At 45.4% G+C, this 25,449-nt stretch overlaps 1 protein-coding gene across 1 annotated transcript; it reads right to left on the bottom strand.

Moving 5' to 3' along the window:
• Nucleotides 1-1,169: 1,169 nt before the first annotated feature.
• LOC122934746 (oocyte zinc finger protein XlCOF6-like) lies at nt 1,170-25,083 on the bottom strand. The gene is made up of 5 exons (XM_044290424.1): nt 25,062-25,083; nt 24,855-24,978; nt 24,641-24,738; nt 17,926-17,983; nt 1,170-3,061 (listed from the first exon to the last, which is right to left on the bottom strand). Exons 2-5 carry the CDS (start codon nt 24,937-24,939, stop codon nt 1,170-1,172), a joined length of 2,133 nt encoding a protein of 710 aa, XP_044146359.1. The 5' UTR covers nt 24,940-24,978; nt 25,062-25,083.
• Between the last annotated feature and the right edge of the window lie 366 nt (nt 25,084-25,449).

Here is a 25,449-nt window from a genome sequence, read left to right as displayed (position 1 = left end):
GCTGCTGGGAGACAAAACGCCATCATTCCCAGCGCTGAAGCTGGTCAGGGGTCCCAGGATGCTGGAGCCCCTAGCATCAGCTGTTGCCATGGAAACTCTGTTTTCATGTCTCCTGACTTAGACATGTGGTGGGAGTTTCCTTCCTCTGCACACTCTCAGGACCCACCTATGCTTCCCTGGGCTGAGGGTGGTGATTGCGTGTGATCTCAGCAGTGTCAGGTGATCAGTGGAGGGATATTTAAACCTGGTCTCCCCCCCCCCCCCCCTGCCCCCCACACACTTACTGCTGTTTATTCAGTTGCTTCCCTAGCTCTGTATCTTAAGTTATCTGGTGAGTGGTTTCTCTGGTTATTGTCTCTGGCTTTGGTTTTGGTTGTCTTCTGGTTCTTATGCCCTAGCTTACGTTTACTGACCATTCTCATGTTTCACTATTCACCAGTGCACAGTGTCATGGTATTTATTTAGGGTTTTTTCTGCCCAACTGCAGCCGGTGTGCCCAGCTGCCCTGCTATTTGACACCTGGAAAGGGCTCTGCCAAAGTCCCCCTTCCTGCTGGAGGTGGGTGAAGAGTACCCTGGCCCTCAAGGGTGTTCAGAGTGTGATTGCTTGCGCAAAGTGTGTCTCGTATGCCGCGTTTGCTGGCCGTCAATTTGGCTTTATCATTTCATTAGCATTACAGGAACAATATGGAATGATCGCTCTTAATATCCTCTCATATTCAAGTGAATGAGACTGATCTGCAATACCAAGCACATGCGCTGTTCAATGGAAAGCATTGTGCTTTGTAAGCTGCAAGGAGGCCTACTTAAACAACTGATCGGTGGGGTTCTCGAGTGTCGAAACCCCCCAATCTGATATTGATGAGCTATCTGGAAGACAAGTCAGACTTCTCCCCTGTGTGAGCTCTCTGATGCCGAGTTAAACTTGATTGAAGAATAAAACATATCCCACATTCTGAACATGAAAATGACTTCTGTCCTAAGTGGATTCCTAGATGTCTCACAAGACCAACTTTCTAACTAAAACATTTTCCACTTTCTGAACATGAAAATGGCAACTCCCCTAAGTGGATTCTTTTGATGTTCAGAATGTCAGATATGTTTTAGTCAGAAAGTTAGTCTTGTAAAAAGACTAACTTTCTGACTAAAACATATCTGACATTCTGAACATCAAAATGGCTTCTCCCCTAAGTGGATTTTTAGATGTTTCACAAGATTTGCTTCCTGACCAAAACATTTACCACATTCTGAACATGAAAATGGCTTCTCCCCTGTATGAATTCTTAAATGTTTCACATGAGCAGATTTATGACTAAAACATTTCTGACATTCTGAACATGAAAATGGCTTCTCCCCTGTGTGAGTTCTCTGATGTGCAACAAGAAGTGATTTGAGTCTAAAACATTTACCACATTCAGGACATGAAAATGGCTTCTCCCCTGTATGAATTCTTAAATGTTTCACATAAGCAGATTGATTACTAAAACATTTCTGACATTCTGTACATGAATATGGCTTCTCACCTGTGTGAGTTCTCTGATGTCCAACAAGTTGTGATTTCAGAATAAAACATTTCCCACATTCTGAACATGAAAATGGCTTTTCTCCTGTGTGAATTCTTTGATGTACTACAAGCATTGATTTCACACGAAAACACTTCCCACATTCAGGACACAGAAACGGCTTCTCTCCTGTGTGAATTGTCTGATGGTTAACGAGAATTGATTTACAAGTAAAACACTTTCCACATTCAATACATGAGAATGGCTTCTCACCTGTGTGAGTTCTCAGATGCCGAATAAAATGTGATTGACGGGTAAAACATTTTCCACATTCTGAACATGAAAATGGCTTCTCCCCTGTGTGAGTTTTCTGATGTCTCAGAAGAACAGATTTCAGAGTAAAACATTTCTGACATTCTGAACATGAAAATGGCTTCTCCCCAAAGTGGATTCTTAGATGTTTCACAAGATCGGATTTCTCGCTAAAACATTTTCCACATTCGGAGCATAAAAATGGCTCCTCTCCTGTGTGAATTCTTTGATGTGCTACAAGCTTTGATTTCACACGAAAACACTTCCCACATTCAGGACACAGAAACGGCTTCTCTCCTGTGTGAATTGTCTGATGGTTAACAAGACTTGATTTACAAGTAAAACACTTTCCACATTCAATACATGAGAATGGGTTCTCACCAGTGTGAGTTCTCTGATGTCTTACAAGACCATATTTCTGACTAAAACATTTCTGACATTCTGAACATGAAAATGGCTTCTCCCCATAGTGGATTTTTAGATGTTCCACAAGATATGATTTCTGACTAAAACATTTACCACATTCAGGACATGAAAATGGCTTCTCCCCTGTATGAATTCTTAAATGTGCCACAAGACCAGATTTCTGACAAAAACATTTCTGACATTCTGAACATGAAAATGGCTTCTCCCCTAAGTGGATTTTTAGATGTACCACAAGAGATGATTTCTGACTAAAACATTTACCACATTCAGGACACGAAAATGGCTTCTCCCCTGTATGAATTCTTAAATGTGCCACAAGACCAGATTTCTGACTAAAACATTTCTGACATTCTGAACATGAAAATGGCTTCGCTCTTGTGTGAGTTCTCTGATGTTTCTTTCGAGAGCATTTCAACATAAAACATTTCCCACATTCTGAACATGAATACGGCTTCTCCCCTGTGTGAGTTCTCAGATGTCCAACTAGAATACATTTCCTGGTAAATGATTTTCCACATTCAGAGCATGAAAATGACTTTTTATCTCTGCAATTTCTCTCATGTAAAGAAAGATTAGATTTCTTCTTAAAAGGTGTCCCTTGTGAAAATATTCTTCCACACTTCTGTTTAGTTCTTGTTTTGCCAGTCAGTGATTGATTAGATGAAGGTTTCTTGTGACTAGCGGTATCATTGGATATATCTCCGCTATGAAGGACTGAGGGTACATTAGGAGTTATTGAATTAGCTTGTGTGATATTGCTATCTTCTGCTTTATCATAGGAAGATAAATGATTCTTATGGTATACTCTCATCCCATTTTTACCTAGAAAAGTAAACAAAAGTTTATTTTTTCCCCAAAGCAAATTTTTTTCTCAAGCTTTTTTAAAACAATAGAAAGCCAGAAAACATAAAATAAATAAGACATGTAAGATAACAGTATAATGTACAGTTTGAGTAAAGGTAGATTTAAAGGAACCAATAATCGTCTTGATTATCGAGAATGACAGTTCCTGCAAGTAAGGTTGAGCGAACCTGTACTGTAAAGTTCGGGTTCGTACCGAACTTTAGGATTTTGGAACCCCGAACCCAAACTTTTCAGTAAAAGTTTGGGTTCGGGTTAGGTGTTCCGCTATTTTATGGCGCTTTTTGAAAGGCTGCAGAGCAGCCAATCAACAAGCGTTTAACTCGTGTGCCCTTAGAAGCCATCACAGCCATGCCTACTAATGGAATGGCTGTGATTGGCCAGTGCATCATGTGACCCAGCCTCTATATAAGCGGGAGTCAGGAAGCGCTGCACGTCACTCTGCTGTTACTAGTGTAGGGAGAGGATGCTGCTGCTGTGAGGGAGAGAATAGGAAAGAATCTTTAATCAGAAGTGCATGTTAACTCAGCGATCTACCTAGATTTAGTTTTGTGGGTGCAGTGCACAATCTTTTTACCCTGCCCTGAGCCCAGTGACACAGAAAAATAACTTTTATCCGTCTGTTAGTAAGGTGGGAGGCGGCGGCCATTTTCTGCAAGCTCAGTGTACCAGCACAGCATATGTGCTTTTGTGACATTCAAATCCCAGCTTGAAATACTGCAATAATAATCTGGGTTTAAATAATCTGGTGCCTTTGCAGCATTTGTCAGTGTGAAATAAAAGCTTACAATACTTCAACAATTTTCTGGGTTTAAAAAATCACAAATTTTTTTGCAAGACCCTACATCTGGGGCCTTTGCAGCATTTGTCAGTGTGAAATACTGCAATCATTTTCTGGGTTTAAAACCCCCCCAATTTTTGCAATATCCTACATCTGGTGCCTTTGCAGCATTTGTCAGTGTGAAAGACAAGCTTGAAATACTTCAATAATATTCAGGGTTTAAAAAAAACAAACACCCATTTTGGGCAAAAAACTAAATTTGCAGCCTTTGTTGCATATGTCAGTGTGAGATACACACGCTAGATGCTGCTGTTCTATTCTGTTATTAAAAAAACACCCATTTTGGGCAAAATACTTAATTTTGCAGCCTTTGCTGCATCTGTCTGTCATGGGACGCCTAGGCGCTCGCTCTCCTCAGCGTCCTCGTCTCCTTGGTGATAGGGGGTGGGAACTGCCGCGCATGTCTCCTCCTCGCGGCCGGCGTCCCCAGTTCACCCAGCAACCAGGCGAGGTCTGAGCACCGAGCTGGGCACTCGGTGCTCAGCTCTACTTCCTAGTGCGGGTCATGTGACGCTGGCCACGTCACATGACCCCAGCTAGCTAGTATTTAACAGGCAGCCTGCTGGCCACAGGTTGCCTGTTAATTTTCATTCCTGGCGATTGTTTGATTCCTGTATACTTACCTGTTCCTGTTCCACGACGATCCTCTGCCTGCTCCTCCTGTACTGCGCATCCCTCCTGGCATTCTGACCTCGGCTTCCACTTGACTACTCTCTGCGGACTCCTGTTGTACTTCACTACTCTCCTGGTATTTGACCCCGGCTTTCCCTGACCATTCTTTGCTTATCCCTCTGTACTACGCTGCTCTCTTGGTATTGACCCAGTCCGTCCACTATCCGTTATTTGTCCTGTCTGTCCTCCTAGCACGTATCCTAAGTTAGGGACTGCCGTCCAGTTCTCCCCTGTCATTAGGACTCGTGAGGCAAGTAGGCAGGGCCAGGGGTGAGGGTGGGGCGCAGTGGTCACTATCCTCCCCCCTGTGTGTGTGTGTGTGTGTGTGTACGTGACCGTTACAGATTAACAGGCCCAATAACCACTTTATAATGAATCCTCTGGTGACCCTGACTGACCATGTCTCTAACCTGACGCAGATGGTGCAGGAGCTAAGGGAGAAACTCAGTTCTTTTGAGCTAGGACAAGGTTCTTCCATCAGGCCTCTAGTCTGCATTTAGAGCCCCAGATTAAGCTCTGAGAACCCTTTTCTGGAGACCGGAATTTTTTTTTCTCCTTTAAGGAGAATTGCAAACTTTATTTCCGTTTGCGCCCCGTGTCCTCTGGCCCCAAGAGTCAACACGTGGGCATTGTCATTTCCCGACTACAGGGGGATCCCCAGGACTGAGCATTCTCTTTACCTGCTGGCGCCAGTTGTTTTACATCAGTGGAGGTTTTTTTTCAGGCCCTGGGTACCCTCTATGATGAACCAGACAGGGCTCTGGTAGCCGAGACGTCTCTAAAGGCACTGGTTCAGGGCAATCTACCTGCGGAGGAGTATTGCACCCAATTCAGAAGGTGGTGTGTCCCCTAAGGATGGAACGAACCAGCCCTTAAGAGTCAGTTTAGGTCCGGTCTGTCTGATAACTTAAAGGATCTTCTAGTCAGTTATCAACTTCCAGAGACCTTAGAGGAGATGATGACCCTTGTTGTCCGTCTTGACCGACGGGTTAGAAAGAGAAGAGAGGAGCGACAGTTTTTTTCTCAGATGGTGGTCCAGCCTGAGGCCTATCCCAGAGAACGCGATGAGGTCTCTACCAAAGAACCCATGCAGGTTTGCATGACCCGAGGGAATCTTTGCCGCAGACGTGGAGTGTGCTTCTACTGCGGAGATCCTGACCATTGGATCAACCAGTGTCTTAAGAAGGCCCTCTCTGTCAAGTCTCCTAAGGCAAGGCAACCTAAAGACCAGGTACATCCTGATTTTACTAAATGTAAGCTTTTGGTACCCATTACGATTTCTCTGGGGCTTAATAAATGGCCGGGTAAGGCTTTTATTGATTCTGGCTCCAGCGGCCAGCTTTATTGACTCAGAGTACGCTGTTAAACTGGGTATTCCAATGTTTGATTTACCTACACCTATCCATGTTATGCTACTCCCCTGATTGGTGATATGGTGAGGTCATGTACCTCAGAGGTTTCTCTAACTGTGGGTGTGTGCCACTCTGAGAGATGTTCCCTTTTAGTCCTTGAGAACCTACCGGTTGAGGTGGTACTAGGGTTGCCTTGGTTCCGATTACACAACCCCACTATAGATTGGTCCAAGGGGGAGTTGGTGAGATGTGGACCTAAGTGTGACTCGTGCTTGTCCGTAGTACAGGCTGGGGTCTCAGTGAAGTCTGATTCATTACCCACAGTCATTAGGGAATATTCTGATGTATTCTCATCACCAACTCCGGAGGTTCTACCACCCCATAGGCCTTATGATTGTGCCATAGAGTTGTTTGAGGGTGCCAAGTTACCTAAGGGGCGAATTTATAATCTTTCTAAGCCCGAACTCAAGGCCATGGAAGATTATATTAAGGAGAGCCTTGGTAAAGGGCACATTAGACCTTCTGTCTCTCCTATGGGAGCGGGGTTTTTCTTCGTTAAGAAAAAGGATGGTGGTCTTAGGCCTTGTATTGATTACCGGAGATTAAATAAAATCACTGTCCAGAATAGATACTCCCTCCCATTGATTCCGGATTTATTTAACCAGGTTCTGGGGGCAACCTGGTTTTCCAAGATTGACCTGAAAGGGGCATACAATCTGATCCGAATCAAGGTGGGAGACGAATAGAAGACGGCGTTCTATACTCCGGCAGGACACTTTGAATATAAGGTTATGCCTTTTGGACTCAGCAATGCCCCAGCTGTGTTCCAAAATTTTAGGAACGATATTCTTAGGGAGTTCTTAGGTAAATGTGTTATTGTTTATCTTGACGACATTCTGATATTCTCTCCTGATTTCAAATCTCATGTTTCTCATGTTAAACAAGTATTAGAGTTGTTGAGGGGGAATCGGTTATCCGCTAAACAAGAAAAATGTGTCTTTGGTGTACAAGAGATACTGTTTCTAGGGCATGTCCTGACTCCTCACGCCTTCAAGATGGATCCTGGTAAGGTACTAGCAATTAAGGAATGGGTAAGGCCTTCATCTTTAAAGGCCTTACAACAGTTCTTAGGTTTCGCCAACTACTATCGTAAATTTATTATGAATTTTTCTGTAATTGCTAAACTGTTGACCTCACTAAGAAGGGGGTGGATTTGGAGAATTGGTCTACTGAGGCCATTTCTTCATTTGAAACATTAAAAAAGGCATTTAGTAGCTCTCCCATTCTGATCCAGCCTGATCAGGAGAGACCATTTATTGTGGAGGTGGATGCGTCCGAGGACGGCTCAGTAGCAGTCCTTTCACAAGGTCCTGCTAGCCTCACTAATCTGAGACTGTGTGCCTTCTTTTCCAGGAAATTTTCTCCACTGAAAGAAACTACGACATAGGGAATAGGGAGTTGCTGGCCATTAAATGGGCATTTGAGGAATGGAGTAATTTTCTGGAGGGTGCAAGGCATCGTGTAACTGTTGTCACTGACCATAAAAACCTAATGTTTCTCAAGTCTGCTAAGAGGTTGAATCCCCGTCAAGCCAGATGGGCTCTGTTTTTTACTCGTTTTGATTTCTACATTACGTTCAGGCAGAGAAGTAAAAACGTGAAGGCAGATGCATTATCTTGGAGCTTCCATGCTTTTCAACCCACTGAGGCACCGCCTGAATCCATCCTACCAGCAAATATCTTCGTAGCAGCTCTAACCCAGGATGTCTCAACTCTCATTAAGGCTGAACAACATCTGGCACCGGTATCCACCCCAACAGATAAGTTGTTTGTTCCCATACAATTTCATCTCCAGCTGTTGGGTGAGTGTCACGATTCTGCCTTTTGTGGACATCTGGGTTTTGAGGGCACTAAGGATCTGGTTTCTAGATCTTATTGGTGGCCCACTCTAACTAGGGATGTCAAGTCCTACGTGTCAGCCTGTGAGGTTTGTGCCCGGTCCAAGACACCTAGGACTCACCCTGCTGGTAACCTATGACCCCTGCCCATTCCCAGTAAACCCTGGTCTCATATCTTGATGGACTTTATAACTGACCTACCGCCGGCAGAGACGGTGGTTTGGGTAGTGGTCGATAGGTTTGGCAAGATGGTCCATTTCATTCCCCTGTCTAAAGTCCCGAATGCCAAAACCCTGCCATCTATTTTTGTGAAAGAAATTGTTTGATTACATGGTATCCCGGAAAATATTGTGTCTGACAGGGGTGTGCGGTTTGTGTCCAAATTCTGGAAGGCCTTCTGTCAAAGATGTCAAATTTCATTGTCTTTTTCCTCCGCCTACCACCCTGAGAGTAACGGGCAGACTGACCGCCTTAATCAGTCTGTGGAACAATTCTTGAGGTTGTATGTTGCTAATGACCAGCAATTATGGGTTATATACCTTTCATTGGCTGAATTTGCTTTGAATAACCGTGTTAACTCTTCTGCTGGGGTTTCACCTTTCGTTTGTAACCATGGTTTCCATCCCCGTTTTCATTCTGGGTCATCCGTCTCCTCCTCTAACCCTGAGGTTGATAGGCTCTCCTCTGTACTGTGCACAGTTTGGGCCCGGGTTCAAATGAACCTAGAAAAGGCTCAAAGTTCTCAGAAACTCAAGGCTGATAGGAGACGTTCAAAGGGGGTGAATTTTCAGGTTGGGGTTAAGGTGTGGTTGTCCTCCAAGAACCTCTCTCTCAAGGTAGATTCTAGAAAATTTGCTCCTCGTTTTATTGGTCCGTATAAGATCATGGAGGTGATTAATCCGGTATCGTTTAGGTTGGAGCTGCCCGAGTCATTCCACATTCATAATGTGTTCCATAAATCTCTACTTAAAAAATATTTTTTACCGGAAGTACCATCGAAAGCCTCGCCTCCGCCGGTTCTTGTTAATGATGCTGTCGAGTACGTGGTGTCTAAAATAGTGGATGTCAGAAGAGTGCGTAATTCCTTGCAGTACCTGATTCACTGGAAGGGGTGTGGACCTGAAAAGAGATCTTGGATAACTGCTAGGGAGGTTCATGCTCCTAGACTTGTTCGAAAATTTCATTTAGAACATGAAATTCTTGGGTCTTGGGTCCGGTGGCCCCGCACGAGGTCTGAGCACCGAGCTGGGCACTCGGTGCTCAGCTGTACTTCCTAGTGCGGGTCATGTGACGCTGGCCACGTCACATGACCCCAGCTAGCTAGTATTTAACAGGCAGCCTGCTGGCCACAGGTTGTCTGTTAATTTTGGTTCCTGGCGATTGTTTGATTCCTGTATACTTACCTGTTCCTGTTCCACGACGATCCTCTGCCTGCTCTTCCTGTACTGCGCATCCCTCCTGGCATTCTGACCTCGGCTTCCACTTGACTACTCTTTGCAGACTCCTGTTGTACTTCACTACTCTCCTGGTATTTGACCCCGTCTTCCCCTGACCATTCTTTGCTTATCCCTCTGTACTACGCTGCTCTCTTGGTATTACAGTCCGTCCGTCCACTATCAGTTATTTGTCTTGTCTGTCCTCCTAGCACTATCCTAAGTTAGGGACTGCCGTCCAGTTGTCCCCTGTCATCAGGACTCGTGAGGCAAGTAGGCAGGGCCAGGGGGTGAGGGTGGAGCGCAGTGGTCACTATCTGTGTGTGTGTGTACATGACCGTTACACTGTCAGTGTGAGATACAAGCTTGAAATACTGCAATAATATTCAGGGTTAAAAAAAACACCCATTTTTGGCAATACCCTACATCTGGGGCCTATGCTGCATTTGCTAGTGTGACATACAAGCTAGAAATACTGCAATAATATTCTGGGTTTCAAAAAAACACCCATTTTGGGTGAGATCCTAAATTTGAGAAATATGAGGAGAGCGTCAAATAAGGAACGTGGCCCCGGTCGTGGAGCTGCTGGTGGAGCTCCTGTTGCAGGGAGAGGACGTGGTCGATCTGTGCCAGCTACAAGCACAAGTGAAACACCTTCCCCAGGTGCGAGTAGGCAACAGAACCTTCAGCAGTATTTGGTCAGGCCGAATGGTGAGGCCAGAACAAGTACAGGCGATAGTAGATTGGGTTGCCGACAGTGCCTCCAGTTCCTTTACATTGATTCCCACCTAGTCTCCTGCTGAAAGATCAGAGTTGGCAACTGCAGCCGATGTCCATCAGTCTTTCACCTCACCCCCTTGCAAATCAGCCAAGCAGTCTGAGCCCCAAGTCATGCAGCAGTCTCTCCTGCTTTTTAATGACTCTGCTAGCAGGGTTTCCCAGGGCCATCCACCTAGCCCTGCCCCAGAAGTGGAAGAGATTGAGTGCACCGATGCCCAACCACTTATGTTTCAAGATGAGTACATGGGAGGACCACCGCAGCACATGACGAAACACAGGTGCCAACCGCTGTGGCTTTTGAAAGTGTGCAGACCGACAAGGAGGGCATGGGTGAAGACTGGGTGGAAGATGATGTGGAGGACGATGAGGTCCTCACCCCACATGGAATCAAGGTCATGCGAGTGACCTGTGTAGTTCGGAGAAAGAGGCGGTGGTCGCACAAAGCCACCAGCACAGCAGAAGAGGGAGCAGGCTGCAAAATAGGAGCGGGCGTCCCCTAGACAGTATGCCTGCTACTGCCCACAGCAGCAAGGGACCGAGCACACCAAAGCCAGCTCCGAGGAGTTTCCTGGTGTGGCAGTTCTTCAGACAATGTGCTGACGACAAGACACGAGTGGTTTGCACGCTGTGCAATCAGAGCCTGAAGCGAGGCATAAACATTCTAAACCTGAGCACAACCTGCATGACCAGGCATCTAAGTGCAAAGCACGAGCTGCAGTGGAGTAGACACCTCAAAAACCAAGAAAGGTCTCTGGCTCCTCCTGCTTCCTCTTCTGCTGCAGTCTCGGCCTATTCAGCCACCTCTGGAGTGACAGTGCCACCTGCCACCCCGTAAACAGAGGATCTGCCAGCAACACTAACACCTGGGTCATCAAGCATCTCCACAATGTCCCACGGAAGCGTTCAGCTCTCCATCTGCCAAACACTGGAGCGGAAGAGGAAGTTTCCCCCTACCCACCTGGCCCAGAATGCCAGCATTTCAAAATTACTGGCATTTGAAATGCTGTCATTCCGTCTGGTGGAGACGGAGAGTTTTAAAAGCCTTATGGCGGTGGCTGTCCCCAGTACTTCGTGCCCAGCCGCCACTACTTTTCCAGGCAAGCCATCCCTTCCCTACACAACCAAGTGGGGGAAAAAATCAGGTGTGAACCGCGCAACCGCATCTGTGGAAGGTCCACCTAACTACGGATACATGGACCAGTAAGCACGGTCAGGGACGTTATATCTCCCTAACAGCACACTGGGTAAATGCAGTGGCGGCTGGGCCTGAGGAGGATAGCAGTTTGGCGTATGTCCTTCCACCATCGAGGATTGCAGGGCGCTTCAGTTTGTCTCCTGTTGTTTCTTCCTCCTACTCCGCTTCCTCATCCTCTACCGGCTCCTCATCCGGTCAGCGTAACACCTTCACCACCAACTTCAGCACAGCCAGGGACAAACGACAGCATGCAGTTTTAAAACGTATCTGTTTAGGGGAGAAACCCCACACCGCGCAGTAGCTGTGGACGGGCCTCGATGAGTGGTTGGTGCCAGTGAGCCTCATGCCCGGCCTGGTTGTGTGCGATAATGGGCGAAATCTCATAGCAGCTCTGGGACTAGCCGGTTTGACGCACATCCCTTGCCTGGTGCATGTTCTGAATTTGGTGGTGCAGAGGATCCTTAAAAATTACCCCGATATTACCCCGATATGTCAGAGCTGCTGCATAAAGTGCGGGCCGTTTGTGCGCACTTTCGGCGTTATCACCCTGCTGCTGATCGCCTGTCAGCGCTGCAGTGTAACTTCGGCCTTCCCGCTCACCACCTCATATGTGACATGCCCACAAGGTGGAACTCCACCTTGCACATGCTGGCCAGACTGTGCGAGCAGCAGCAGGCGATAGTGGAGTTTCAGCTGCAGCACGCACGGGTGAGTTGCTCTGCAGAACAGCACCACTTCACCACCAATGACTGGGCCTCCATGCGAGACCTGTGTTCCTTGCTGCGCTGTTTTGAGTACTCCACCAACATGGCCAGTGCCGATAACGCCGTTATCAGCGTTACTATCCCACTTCTATGCCTCCTTGAAAAAACGCTTCAGGCGATGATGAAAGAGGATGTGGCCCAGGAGGAGGAGGAAGAGGGATAATTTCATAGGGTTTCCCGCCAGTTATTCACAAATGGCTCTGAGGGGGGTTCCTGCATCCACAAACGCCAGGTACACAATTGTCCAGCCAGGGCACAGTTCTGGAGGATGACGAGGTGGAGGAGGAACCGTGTTCACAGTAGGGTGGCACCCAAACCAGCTCATGGCCATCACAGGACACAGACGATACACCTCCCACAGAGGACAGCTTTTCATTGCCTCTGGGCAGCCTGGCACACATGAGCAATTACATGCTGCAGTGTCTCTGCAACAATCGCCGAGTTGCCCACATTCTAACTTGTGCTGATTACTGGGTGGCCACGCTGCTGGATCCCCGTTACAAGGACAACGTACCATCCTTAATTCAGTCATTGGAGCGTGATCGTAAGATGCGCGAGTACAAGCGCACGCTGGTAGACACGCTGCTGGTGGCATTCCCACCTGACAGCGGGGGCACAGTGGAAGCACAAGGCGAAGGCAGAGTATGAGGAAGAGGTCGCCAATGCAGCTGGGGCACCGCCAGCACCTCAGAAGGCAGGGTTAGCATGGCCGAAATGTGGAAATGCTTTGTCAGCACGCCACAACAACCAGCACCACCAGCTGATATGGAACGTCTTAGCAGGAGGCAGCATTTCAGCAACATGGTGGAGCAGTATATGTGCACACGCCTACACGTACTGACTGACGGGTCTGCCCCCTTCAACTTCTGGGTCTCCAAATTGGGCACATGGCCTGAGCTTGCCCTTGACGCCTTGGAGGTGCTGGCCTGCAGCCAGTGTATTGTCTGAACATGTGTTTAGCACAGCAGGGGGCGTTATCACAGACAAGCGCAGCCACCTGTCCACAGCCAATGTGGACAAGCTCACGTTCATTAAAATGAGCCAGGCATGGATCTCACAGGACTTGTCCGTACCTTGTGCAGCATAGACATGTATACCGGCCTTACCCAGCCATTGTTATACTGCAATTGTTAATTGTTGTATTTTGGATATTTCCCACTCATTTTGAGTGTAACCTAATAAAATAAAATAAAATTTAACAAAAAACCAGTGTTGGTTACCTAGTCCATCCTCCACCGCGGCTTCCACCTAGACCGCTACGTCGGCCGCCTCCTCAAACTCCTACTCCATATGGCCCTCCACCTCATAAATCAAGATTATTTTTTTTAATATGTGCGTATTTTACTTTATGTCATTTCACTAATTTGTCTGTTACATTTTCAGGTGAAATTCACCAATTTTTGGGTGTGATATACCCCTGCTATACCTAGTAGACAGGTAAACAAATTTAACTAATTTGTCTGTTACATTCTCGGGTGAAATGCACCAATATTTGGCTGTGATTTACCCCTGCTCTGCATAGGTGACAGGGACATAAATTTCTAAAATTCTTCTTTAATTGACGCGCGCCACCTCCTATTTATTCAGTGCTTAAACTTTAACAACTTGTCTCACATTTGCCCTTCAACCTCCCTTGGATGTGGTCTCCCTTTCTCACGCTCCCTCTCCGGTGTGGAACCCTGATTCGCCGCTAACCTTGATCAACATGGTAGGCGCAGAAAAGAACATCGAAAGTTGATAGAGAAGATATCCAATTGGATCATGAACATCACGGGGACATGCGACATGGTGGAGCAATAAGTGTGCACATGCCTACACGTACTGACTGATGGGTCTGCCCCCTTCAACTTCTGGGTCTCCAAATTGGGCACATGGCCTGAGCTTGCCCTTTACGCCTTGGAGATGCTGGCCTGCCCTGCAGCCAGTGTATTGTCTGAACGTTTGTTTAGCATGGCTGGAGGGGGTTATCACAGGTTATATTTCCCGATGTTTTGGGGTGTACCCTACTTTAAAAAAAAAAATTTTAATTAAAACCAAAAACCAGTGTAGTTTACCTGCCTCCTCAACCTCCTACTCCATATAGACCTCGTCCTCCTAGATCAAGATTGTTATTTTTTATTTTTATGTATTTTATGTTATTTTAAGTCATTTCCCTATCCACATTTGTTTGCAGACCACTTGCCATTCTCTTAACCACATTTTGCTGGCATTTGCAGCCCTCTGGCCCTTTCCATGACATTTTCAGAGCCATTTTAGTGCTCAAAGGTTCGGGTGCCCATTGACTTCAATGGGGTTCGGGGTCAAGTTCGGGTCCCGAACTCAAACTTTTTTGTGAAGTTCAGCCAGGTGTCTGCTCAACTCTAATGGTGACAGGTGTTTCTATCCCGACCATACAGTCCAATACATCCCAATGTCAACTGACAAAAGTTCCAGAAATTCAACAGATACCACCAAAAATAAATATAATAGATATCATGAGTGGAAGGAAATACAGCATGAACATGTACACACCACCTGTGTATACGCTTAATGTACGGCCCTATTATGTGCTTTACTAAACCATATCTCACCCAAGTGCTTAATGAGCTTTAAGGAAAATTATCAAAACTAGAGCAGGTGGCCACCATTCAGATTCCTATACTATAATAGGACAACCTTTGGAAAATTAAATAAGTGATTTGATTGGTTGTCATGGGCAGCAACTGCATTTTCCTTTCAACAAGCTCTGATACATCTTCTCCTCCTTTTGTTTTGAGCGCTGTTGTGCCCTTTTTGTGCGTTACATATTATGGCAACTTTCTTCTTTAATTTTCTTACACCTTTCCTTTTTTTTATTTTTAAGCCCTTCTATCCCCCTTTTTTCCCGTTGTTCCATTGCTGCATTCTATATTTTTTAATTGCAATTTTAGGGCACATACAACTTAATGATTTATTTTTGTTAACTCTTTTTGGTTGGGAATGTGAAAAAACAACAGCAATTCCAGCACTGATTTTTGCATTTTACAATGTTTACCATGTGCTTCATTCTGCAGATCAGTATGATTGCTCGAATACACATGAATAGGAAGGAGCTGTCCCATAGAAGTGAATAGGATGGCTTCTTGTAATTACACTGCTAACTGCTGCGATGTCAACGGTAAGCAGGTAAACAATGAAAGGAAGGCAGCACTCGCAGGAAGCGCGGCCTTCTCTTTATTCAACTGATTGGTGGGGGTGCCAGGTGTCGGACCCCTGCCAATATGATATTGATGACCTAACCTCAGGATAGGTCATCAATATTAAAATCCTGGAAAACCCCTTTAAGCTCCTGAACCCTGATCATGACGGTTGGATGGCGAAACATGTCGGGGAACTTTAAGTTTTGTCTTTGTTTTAACTTAAATTGACAAGACTTGAGAATAAATAAGCTTACGCAGGCTAAGTGACTAAATATATTTACTAAATGTGATAAAAAATATAAAACAGTCAAATCCTATACAGAGTACTAAAAGTAAATAATCACTGGCCTGTAACACTATACAATATGGGGGGGGGGGGGACTCCTGTCGCCATGTAGCCGCACATGGCCGACACCCCATGGTGATACAAAACAGAGACAGATCTACAACATTCTACCTGGATGATGTTCAATGGAGTTCCCATTAACTGTCGTTCACAAGGTTTATCCCTTTCAGCCTCTCCTCCTAAGGACGTCCAGTGTGCGGCACGCAGGGCAGAGATAATCACTAGTGTTGATCGCAAATTTTTATCGCAAATTAAGGCACTTTAAGAATTAGTAAAAATCTAGAATATAGTGCTATATCTTCGTAATCGCGAATATTCTAGTTTTTTCCCATCAGTCCCCATGTGATCCCTCACTGCTTCTTGCTTGTGGGCCATTGAGGAGGCTGCGATAGCTTTGTCTGAGCTCAGCAACATCCCTAACAAGCAATAGGAAAGTTGCCGACCCCTTACTATATAAGACCCTCCCCAGCAGCCATTTTCTGCAGTTTTTTGCAGTTCGGAGAGAGAGAGCAGTGTCATTGCTGTGCTCTGCGCTTTGCTGAGTCATTACATTAGATAGTTAGCTCCTATATATAATACAGATAGTTAGTGGGAGGATAGTCTGTGGAGGTTAGATAGTGATATGGTGGAGCTGATAGCTTCCAGTGCAGGGTGTTATTTCTCTGCTGTCCGTACCTGCATGCTACATACATAGTGCTGTCATGTCAGTAATAACTACTCAGACCTGATAAAATGCAAAGTTGCACGTATTGCTCAAATACATTTGCGCATCATTAGTGCCGATTTGCGCAATCGCGAATATATTGGAACTCTCTATCTGCATATAAAGCTATTGTTCTGCCGTGCATGCGAAATGTAAACTTACAGGGATCAGGAGCTCTTCCTCACAGTCACGAAAGTTGCTGCGAACCATTTTCTCCAGTCTCAGAAAACTTCTAGCAGCTTGGAAAATGTAGCAATAGTGAGCCACGCCTGTATAGCGCGCTCAGTATGCGCATATTACATTGCCGATTTTCGCAATCAAGAAATAGATAATGAATTCTCGATTTTTGCTAATTTATTGCGAATATTCGGCCAAAAATTGGTGATATAATATTTTAAGGGGACAGAACCAATCAATACTTAATTATGTATGTAAAATACACTTACAACACAGTCTTTTAAAAAAAATATAAAATTTCCCTTACTGTCTGATATCATTGGCGGTGTTGTACTGCAGGCGCCCTGTCACCCGCCATATAGCCAGGACTGTGAGTGAAACAATAAAGGGTTGGGCAGCAATATATATTGCTGATCTATCCTCAGGGCATCAATATCAGATTGGCAGGGGCACGACAGCCGGCACCCCCACTGACCAGCTGTTTGAAGAGGACGCGGCTGCAAGTGAATGGAGAGAGTACCTGTCATTACACTGCGCCGCCCAAACTTTCAACATGACAGGCAGTGTAATGAAGAAAAGCAGCGCTCCTCTACAACAGCTTATTAGCGGGGGCACCGGGTGTCAGACCCCCGCCAATCTGATATTAATGACCGATTCTGAGGATCAATAATATATATTGCTGCATAACCCCTTTAAGAAACTGATGGCATTCTGGTCTATTATATGAAACAGGCTAGGGTACTGATCGGTGACATCGGTTCAGAGTCAGATATGACAAATACACAGATAATGATTAGATAGCGATCGGCTCCCGGTTTTGGCGCTCTCAGATGCCATTGTCACATTTGACCACAGCATCTGGGAGAGCTAAAACTGGGAGCCGCGAGCTTCCCGGACTGGGCCACCGTCCCCTGGCTGAGATCAAGGAAGGAGTCCCATACTAGTAATAGGCCCGATCCTTCACAAGGCTTCCAGCTCAATTACTAGTATATTCCAATGCTGGCCTGCAGGAGGCAGCATTGCATTGGAATATATTGCATCTTGTATATGCATAGATATCCATTACGGAATACAAGTGGCAATTTAATGATTGCTGGTTATAGTTACTTTGGGTGATTTAAAAAAAATATTGAAAAAATATAAATACATTTTTCAATTCAAATCACCCGCTTCCCCTAGAATAAAAAAAGTAAACAATTAAAAAATGAAACCTCATGGGCATCACCAAGTCCAAAAACGCCTGTACTATTAAAATGATACAAATATACTACAGGTTTATAACTGAGGCCTATCGTATCATGTGACCTTTACTCAGAAACGGCATTTACCCTCCAGTCTTTTTGTGATTGTTTCTGTCCATATTGGGTCACATTGTACCGGTGCCGAGGAAGATGATGAATATATTGGGGCACTGTATCCAGGAGGAGGAGGTTTCTCGGAACTTCCGATCAGATTTCCCATTAATAAAGACATTTACAGTCAAACGAGATTTATGAAAGGTTCTTACCATTCGCGGACACTGATCCGGGTTTTTTGAGCTCACTCGTCGTTCCACCTGAACTTTCCTGCAGTAAAGATCCCACATTAAAGACATGAGAAAACAGAAAACTATACTGCACTGCTAGCTTATCTTATATCCAGGCGAAGATCAAACACCCCTAGAAGACATGAACCTTTCTGCCCTGAAGAAGAAGGATCTCCTCACGTGGTGATCAGACAGGATCAACATTCAGACAAGTATCTTACACACATGAAATGTGACATTTTTCTGCATGAAATGACCTGATCCTATCCTGGAGAGGACGCTGAGCTCATCACCTCCAGTTCTTACATTATTGTATGGTAAAAAGCCTGTCATTGCTTCTGGAAACTGAACCTTACAGTTGCAAGAAAAAGTATGTGAACCCTTTGGAATGATATGGATTTCTGCCCAAATTGGTCATAAAATGTGATCTGATCTTCATCTAAGTCACAACAATAGACAATCACAGTCGGCTTAAACTAATAACACACAAAGAGTTAAATGTTACCATGTTGTTATTGCACACACCATGTAAACATTCACAGTGCAGGTGGAAAAAGTATGTGAACCCTTGGATTTAATAACTGGTTGAACCTCCTTTGGCAGCAATAACTTCAACCAAACGTGTCCTGTAGTTGCAGACCAGACGTGCACAACGGTCAGGAGTAATTCTTGACCATTCCTCTTTACAGAACTGTTTCGGTTCAGCAATATTCTTGGGATGTCTGGTGTGAATCGCTTTCTTGAGGTCATGCCACAGCATCTCAATCGGGTTGAGGTCAGGACTCTGACTGGGCCACTCCAGAAGGCGTATTTCTTCTGTTTAAGCCATTCTGTTGTTAATTTACTTCTATGCTTTGGGTTATTGTCCTGTTGCAACACCCATCTTCTGTTGAGCTTCAGCTGGTGGACAGATGGACTTAAGTTCTCCTGCAAAATGTCTTGATAAACTTGGGAATTAATTTTTCCTTCGATGATAGCAATCCGTCCAGGCCCTGATGCAGCAAAGCAGCCCCAAACCATGATGCCCCCACCACCATACTTCACAGTTGGGATTAGGTTTTGATGTTGGTGTGCTGTGCCTCATTTTCTCCACACATAGTGTTGTGTGTTTCTTCCAAACAACTCAATTTTGGTTTCATCTGTCCACAGAATATTTTGCCAGTACTGTTGTGGAACATCCAGGTGCTCTTGTGCAAACTGTAAACGTGCAGCAATGTTTTTTTTTGGACAGCAGTGGCTTCCTCTGTGGTATCCTCCCATGAAATCCATTCTTGTTTAGTGTTTTACTTATCGTAGATTCGCTAACAGGGATGTTAGCATATGCCAGAGACTTTTGTAAGTCTTTAGCTGACACTCTAGGATTCTTCTTCACCTCATTGAGCAGTCTGCGCTGTGCTCTTGCAGTCATCTACACAGGATGGCCATTCCTAGGGAGAGTAGCAGCAGTGCTGAACTTTCTCCATTTATAGACAATTTGTCTTACCGTGGACTGATGAACAGCAAGGCTTTTGGAGATACTTTTATAACCCTTTCCAGCTTTATGCAAGTCAACAATTCTTAATCGTAGGTCTTCTGAGAGCTCTTTTGTGCGAGGCATCATTCACATCAGGCAATGCTGCTTGTGAAAAGCAAACCCAGAACTGGTGTGTGTTTTTTTATAGGGCAGGGCACCTCCATTCTCATCTCATTGATTGGACTCCAGTGGGCTGACACCTCACTCCAATTAGCTCTTGGAGATGTCATTAGTCTAGGGGGTTCACATACTTTTTCCACCTGCACTGTGAATGTTTACATGGTGTGTTCAATAAAAACATGGTAACATTTAATTCTTTGTGTGTTATTAGTTTAAGCAGACTGTGATTGTCTATTGTTGTGACGTAGATGAAGATCAGATCACATTTTATGACCAATTTGTGCAGAAATCCATATCACTCCAAAGGGTTCACATACTGTTTTTTTGCAACTGTATATCCACTTGCTCTTGTCCCTTGTGGTGACCTGATTCTAGATGAGAAGGTAATAATGTTTTGCATAAGCAGGAAGATTCTGTACCTGATGAGTCAGTCACTGACTGTTAATACAGGACAGTATCTGCTGTAGATGCAGCTGACTGGCATTGTGCTGTCATTTAGTCTATGACTTACATCTACTCTGCAGGACTTTATTTTTACCCACATTGAATCTCAGTTGCCAAGTGGATGTCCAAACAGGAGAACATTTAATACAATCTTTTATAACACCAGAAACCATTTGTAGCAAACAGCAAGATGCAATGGAGCCTACAGTATACCCCACTGCTGTTGGGGTTCCAGCATATGAGGAAGCAAAGAAAATCAGCTGCGGAAGCAGCAAAGAGCGATGGCCCCAAAGTAACCCAGAATGTCTGTAAGTAACAGTGTGTGTGTACTGTATATACTGTATAAATCCCATGGACCTTAAGGACCCTCTGATGTCACGGGGTCACATGACATTCTAAAGTGACGTGACTCTGAAGCAGGTGCAGGCTTATGTGGCAGGAAGACCCTTTCATACACTTAGGAGGAGTTTGAGCCAGGGCTGTTTTGAAGCACAAATTTGTGTGTGGAGAGATGGCAAAAAATGGCGACCTATTGTCACGACTGACAGGGTATAAGATACACGGAAAGATAAACAAACAAGTCTCTAGGCGATAAGCTGGGGATCAAGGTCACCTCCTGACAAATCCCTACCAGCTCTCCCTATACTGCTATGCCCACGTTCAGACCCTTAAGGTGGGAATAACGTGTCCTCGTGCCTGCGCTGAGAATACCCTAAAATCCCTGAGATGGTGAAAGGGGAATAGAGGCAGCTTGCTCCCTCAGAACCTGGAGGGGCAGGCGTCTCCCTAACAGTCTAGACAGCAAACCACAATAGAACAAAAAAACAACTTATCTTTCTGAGCAGGAACAGCCAATCCTTCCTTCCTTGCATGCACAGATCCAGACAACCTTTGACCGTGCACAGGTCTCACAAGCTGCCACGTAATCCTCAACGCTCTTACGAAACCCGGGCCACCAGAACCTCCGGGACACAAGATCAAAGGTGGACTTACCACCAGGATGTCCAGCAAGGACAGTATCGTGATGTTCCTTAAATACCTTGTATCGCAGTCCATCAGGAACAAACAACCTCCCTGGAGGACAAGTACCAGGAGCCCCCTCCTGGGCTCCCAACACCTCCATCTCCAATTCGGGGTACAGAGGGGAGACCACCACCCCATCAGCCAAAATCGGAGTAAGATCCTCTGAATCACATCCCCCAGGAAAACTGCGAGACAACGCATCTGCCTTAACGTTTTTAACCCCCGGGCGAAAAGTAACCACAAAATTTAACCTGATAAAAAACAGTGACCATCTGACCTGTCTAGGGTTCAGATGATTGGCAGATTGTAGGTAAGCCAAATTCTTATGATCAGTATATACTGTAACGGGGTGAGACGCCCCCTCCAAACCAGTGACGCCATTCCTCACATGCCAATTTGATGGCCAGCAATTCTCTATCTCCTACATCATAATTCCTCTCGGCGACCGAGAGCTTCTTGGAAAAAAAAGCACACGGAACCCATTTGCCAGGAGATGAACCCTGTGATAGCACTGCTCCAACCCCCACCTCTGATGCATCAACCTCCACCACGAATGGCTGAGACACATCGGGCTGCACCAGAATGGGAGCAGACGCAAAACATTCCTTAATAGTCGAAAAGGCCTGCAATGCCTCATCCGACCAGACAGAGACATCAGCGCCCTTCTTAGTCATATTGGTCAGAGGTCTTACAATGGTAGAATAGTTCGAAATAAATTTTCTATAATAATTAGTAAACCCCAAAAACCGCATCAAAGCTTTCTGATTCTCCGGTCGGTCCCATTCCAGAACCGCCTGGACCTTTTCGGGTCCATACGAAAACCAGAGTCAGAAAGCAGATATCCCAGAAACGGAAGCTCCTGCACAGAAAACACACATTTCTCCAATTTAGCATATCATTTATTCTCCCGAAGGATCGTCAAAACCTCTCTCACGTGATCCTGATGGGTTTTCAGATCAGGAGAATAAATTAAAATGTCATCCAAGTAAACTACCACGAACCTCCCCACAAAATGATGGAAAATGTCATTGACGAATCGCTGAAATACCGCTGGCGCGTTCGTTAACCCAAAAGTCATAACCAGGTTCTCGAAATGACCCTCATGCGTGTTGAAGGCCGTTTTCCACTCATCCCCTTCCTTGATTCTGATCAGATTGTAGGCCCCTCTTAAATCCAACTTGGAGAACACCTTGGCTCCAACAATCTGATCAAAAAGATCGGAGATCAAAGGAAGGGGATACGGATCACGGACCGTAATACGGTTCAATTCCCGGAAATCCAAACAAGGTCTCAGTGATCCATCCTTTTTCTTTACAAAGAATAAACCCACTGCCACCGGAGACTTAGATGGCCTAATATGACCTTTTGCCAAACTCTCGGCAATATACTTCCGCATGACCTCTCTTTAAGGTTGAGAAAGATTGTAAAGCCGAGACTTTGGCAACTTAGCCCCTGGGATGAGATTAACTGGACAATCATAGTCACGATGAGGGGGCCCCACCCTCTGAAAAGACATCAGCAAAATCTGAGAGATAAAGAGGTAGAGCCGTAGTAGACACACCAGAGATAGATGTGCCAAGACAATTATCCGAACAAAACTCACTCCAACCAATGATCTGTCTCGCTTGCCAATCTATAATTGGGTTATGTTTTGTCAACCACGGTAACCCTAAGACTATAGGAGCGGGCAAGTCCTTCATGACAAAACAAGACATAATCTCAACATGTGAATCACCCACCCTTAACAGAATACCATGAGCAATATGAGTTAGACTCCTTTGAGAAAGAGGGGAAGAATCAATTGCAAAAACCGGAATCTCTCTTTCTAAAGTGCAAGTACTTAGACCCAGATTTTGAAGAAAAAGAAAATCGATAAGGTTTACCCCAGCACCACAGTCAATGAATACTTCAACAACAAAAAATTCTTGAGTCTAGCGCCACCATAGCTGGAAGGAGAAAACAAGTACTACAGGGAGCTTGCATACCTGCTTGCTCCACCACACCATTCACACTCCCAAGAGTCAGGCATGTCTTCTTTTTCTCTTTAAGTAAACCTCTTTGTGATTCTTTCTCATCAACATGCGGTTTAACAAAAGGACAAGCAAAAATAAAATGACCACTTTTTCCACAGTAATAACATAGTTTATGCAACCTCCTAAAGTCTCTACTACCATAACGGAAAGATACCTGACCCAGCTGCATGGGTTCCTCCCCTACCCCAGAGTTACAAGTAATATCACCCTGGGGAACAGGTGAGACGAAACCACTCACAGGAGGGATCCCTTGCTTGGAGGGAGCTTTACACCTCTCTCTAATACGTCTATCTAACCATACTGCCAAAGACATTGCATTCTCCAATGTATCCGGGTATTCATGAAAGGCAAGGGCATCTTTCAATCTCTCAGATAACCCCTGACAAAACTGACTACGTAATGCGGGGTCACTCCACTTTGACTCGGTAGCCCATCTCCTAAACTCAACACAGTAAGCCTCTGCAGTATGTTCACCTTGTAATAAATTGCGCAATTTAGATTCCGCCATCGAGACCCGATCTGGATCATCATATATTAATCCCAAAGCTTTAAAAAATTCTTCCACCGACCGGAGGGCCAAAGAACCAGGCGGCAGAGAAAAGGCCCAGGATTGCGCATCCCCTTTAAGCAGAGAAATGATTATAACAACCCTCAGACTCTCATCACCAGAGGAAGATGGACGCAGCCGAAAATACAACTTGCATGATTCTTTAAAGCGGATAAAGTCATCCACACCCCCTGCAAATCTATCAGAGAGAGCGACTTTAGACTCCCCATAAATTTGACTTGCACCTGATGCCAGAGCATTCTGACACCGTGTGACCGAAATACGCAGATCTGCAACCTCTAGGGATAATCCCTGCATGCGATCAACTAGCGCATCAATTGACTCCATCTCAAAACCGCTGAGCAATGGCAGTCAAAGTATTGGCGGGTTATAATGTCACGACTGACAGGGTATAAGATACACAGAAAGATAAACAAACAAGTCTCTAGGTGAGAAGCTGGGGATCAAGGTCACCTCCTGACAAATCCCTACCAGCTCTCCCTATACTGCTATGCCCACGTTCAGACCCTTAAGGTGGGAATAACGTGTCCTTGTGCCTGGGCTGAGAATACCCTAAAATCCCTGAGATGGTGAAAGGGGAATAGAGGCAGCTTGCTCCCTCAGAACCTGGAGGGGCAGGCGTCTCTCTAACAGCCTAGACAGCAAACCACAATAGAACAAAAAACCAACTTATCTTTCTGAGCAGGAACAGCCAATCCTTCCTTCCTTGCATACACAGATCCAGACAGAAGCTATAACCCGCAGGGAACACTGGGAGTGGGTGTGATTCAAACTGAAACCAACGACCCCACCCAGTGCACCTGAAGGGAGGCGGATCTAGCTTGACTCCAAAACAAAAGGCAAGACACGTGCTGCTAATCTGGCAGACCTCCGTACATAGCCTAAGCAGGGCATGACACCTATGTACTGGTGGGGGTTGGGGGCCAACCTGCCATTTCTAGTTATGCTCCTGACATCAGTCTGTAGAGGATAGGTAGAAACCTCAGCTGCACTTACTTGATGATCCAGTGGGACATTGTGCTTTTCCTGTAGACAGTCCTGGGAATACAGAGGACTGGGACATCTCTCTTGTGGATTTCTCTGACTGGATCCATCTGTAGAAAATACACACAGTGACTGAATACATTGTCTATATGTGATGATCAGATGATGGGGAATCTGACTCTCAGAACTGTTCTCATCTCTACAGTCATGGAAGGTCTCCTCTTACCCGGTGATATGACGGACTGGTGATTCTCCATCATGACGTCCTTGTACAGATCCTTATGTTCTTCTAAATACTCCCACTCCTCCATGGAGAAGTAGACAGCGACATCCTGACACTTTATAGGAACCTGACAACACAAGGATACAGTCATTACCAGACCCCTCCCTTGTCGTTATTGTATAATGTCCCAGCATTCCCAGCAGCGCTCACCTCTCCGCTCAGTAGCTCAGTGATCTTGGTGGTAAGTTCTAGGATCTTCTGCTCATGTATCAGGGAATGAGGTGGAGGCTTGGTGATGGGGCTCTGGGTCCTGCTCCATCCTCCTGACACTCGGGGTGTCACACACTCACCAGACGACTTCTTCACTACTGTGTAATCCTGTGTATGGGGAGACGCCGATCACTACAGAGATTCTAAGAATCCTTCACCTTTCCCGTCATTTCCCTGTTTTATTACTAGAGATAAGAATGATGTCATGTGAGACTCTCACCTCTCCAGTTATCAAGGAGATGATCTCCAGGGTGAGGTCTAATATCCTTCCAGCCATGTGGTCTCTGTCCTTGTACAGATCCTTGTGTCCTTCTAAATACTCCCACTC

The sequence above is a fragment of the Bufo gargarizans genome, chromosome 4, assembly GCF_014858855.1.
Source record: "Bufo gargarizans isolate SCDJY-AF-19 chromosome 4, ASM1485885v1, whole genome shotgun sequence".
Lineage (NCBI taxonomy): Eukaryota > Metazoa > Chordata > Amphibia > Anura > Bufonidae > Bufo > Bufo gargarizans.
The sequence above is the reverse complement of the archived record's forward strand: the minus strand, read 5'-3'. Positions and strand labels throughout refer to the sequence as shown.

Excerpts from the sequence above, each read along its gene's own strand:
- LOC122934746 (XM_044290424.1), bottom strand. The coding sequence starts at position 24,939 with ATGGAGGAGTGGGAGTATTTAGAAGAACATAAGGATCTGTACAAGGAC. Across the intron at positions 24,739-24,854 it reads CCAGTCCGTCATATCACCGG|ATGGATCCAGTCAGAGAAAT; the intron begins GTAAGAGGAGAC and ends TATTTTCTACAG. Across the intron at positions 17,984-24,640 it reads ATGTCCCACTGGATCATCAA|GAAAGTTCAGGTGGAACGAC; the intron begins GTAAGTGCAGCT and ends TCTTTACTGCAG.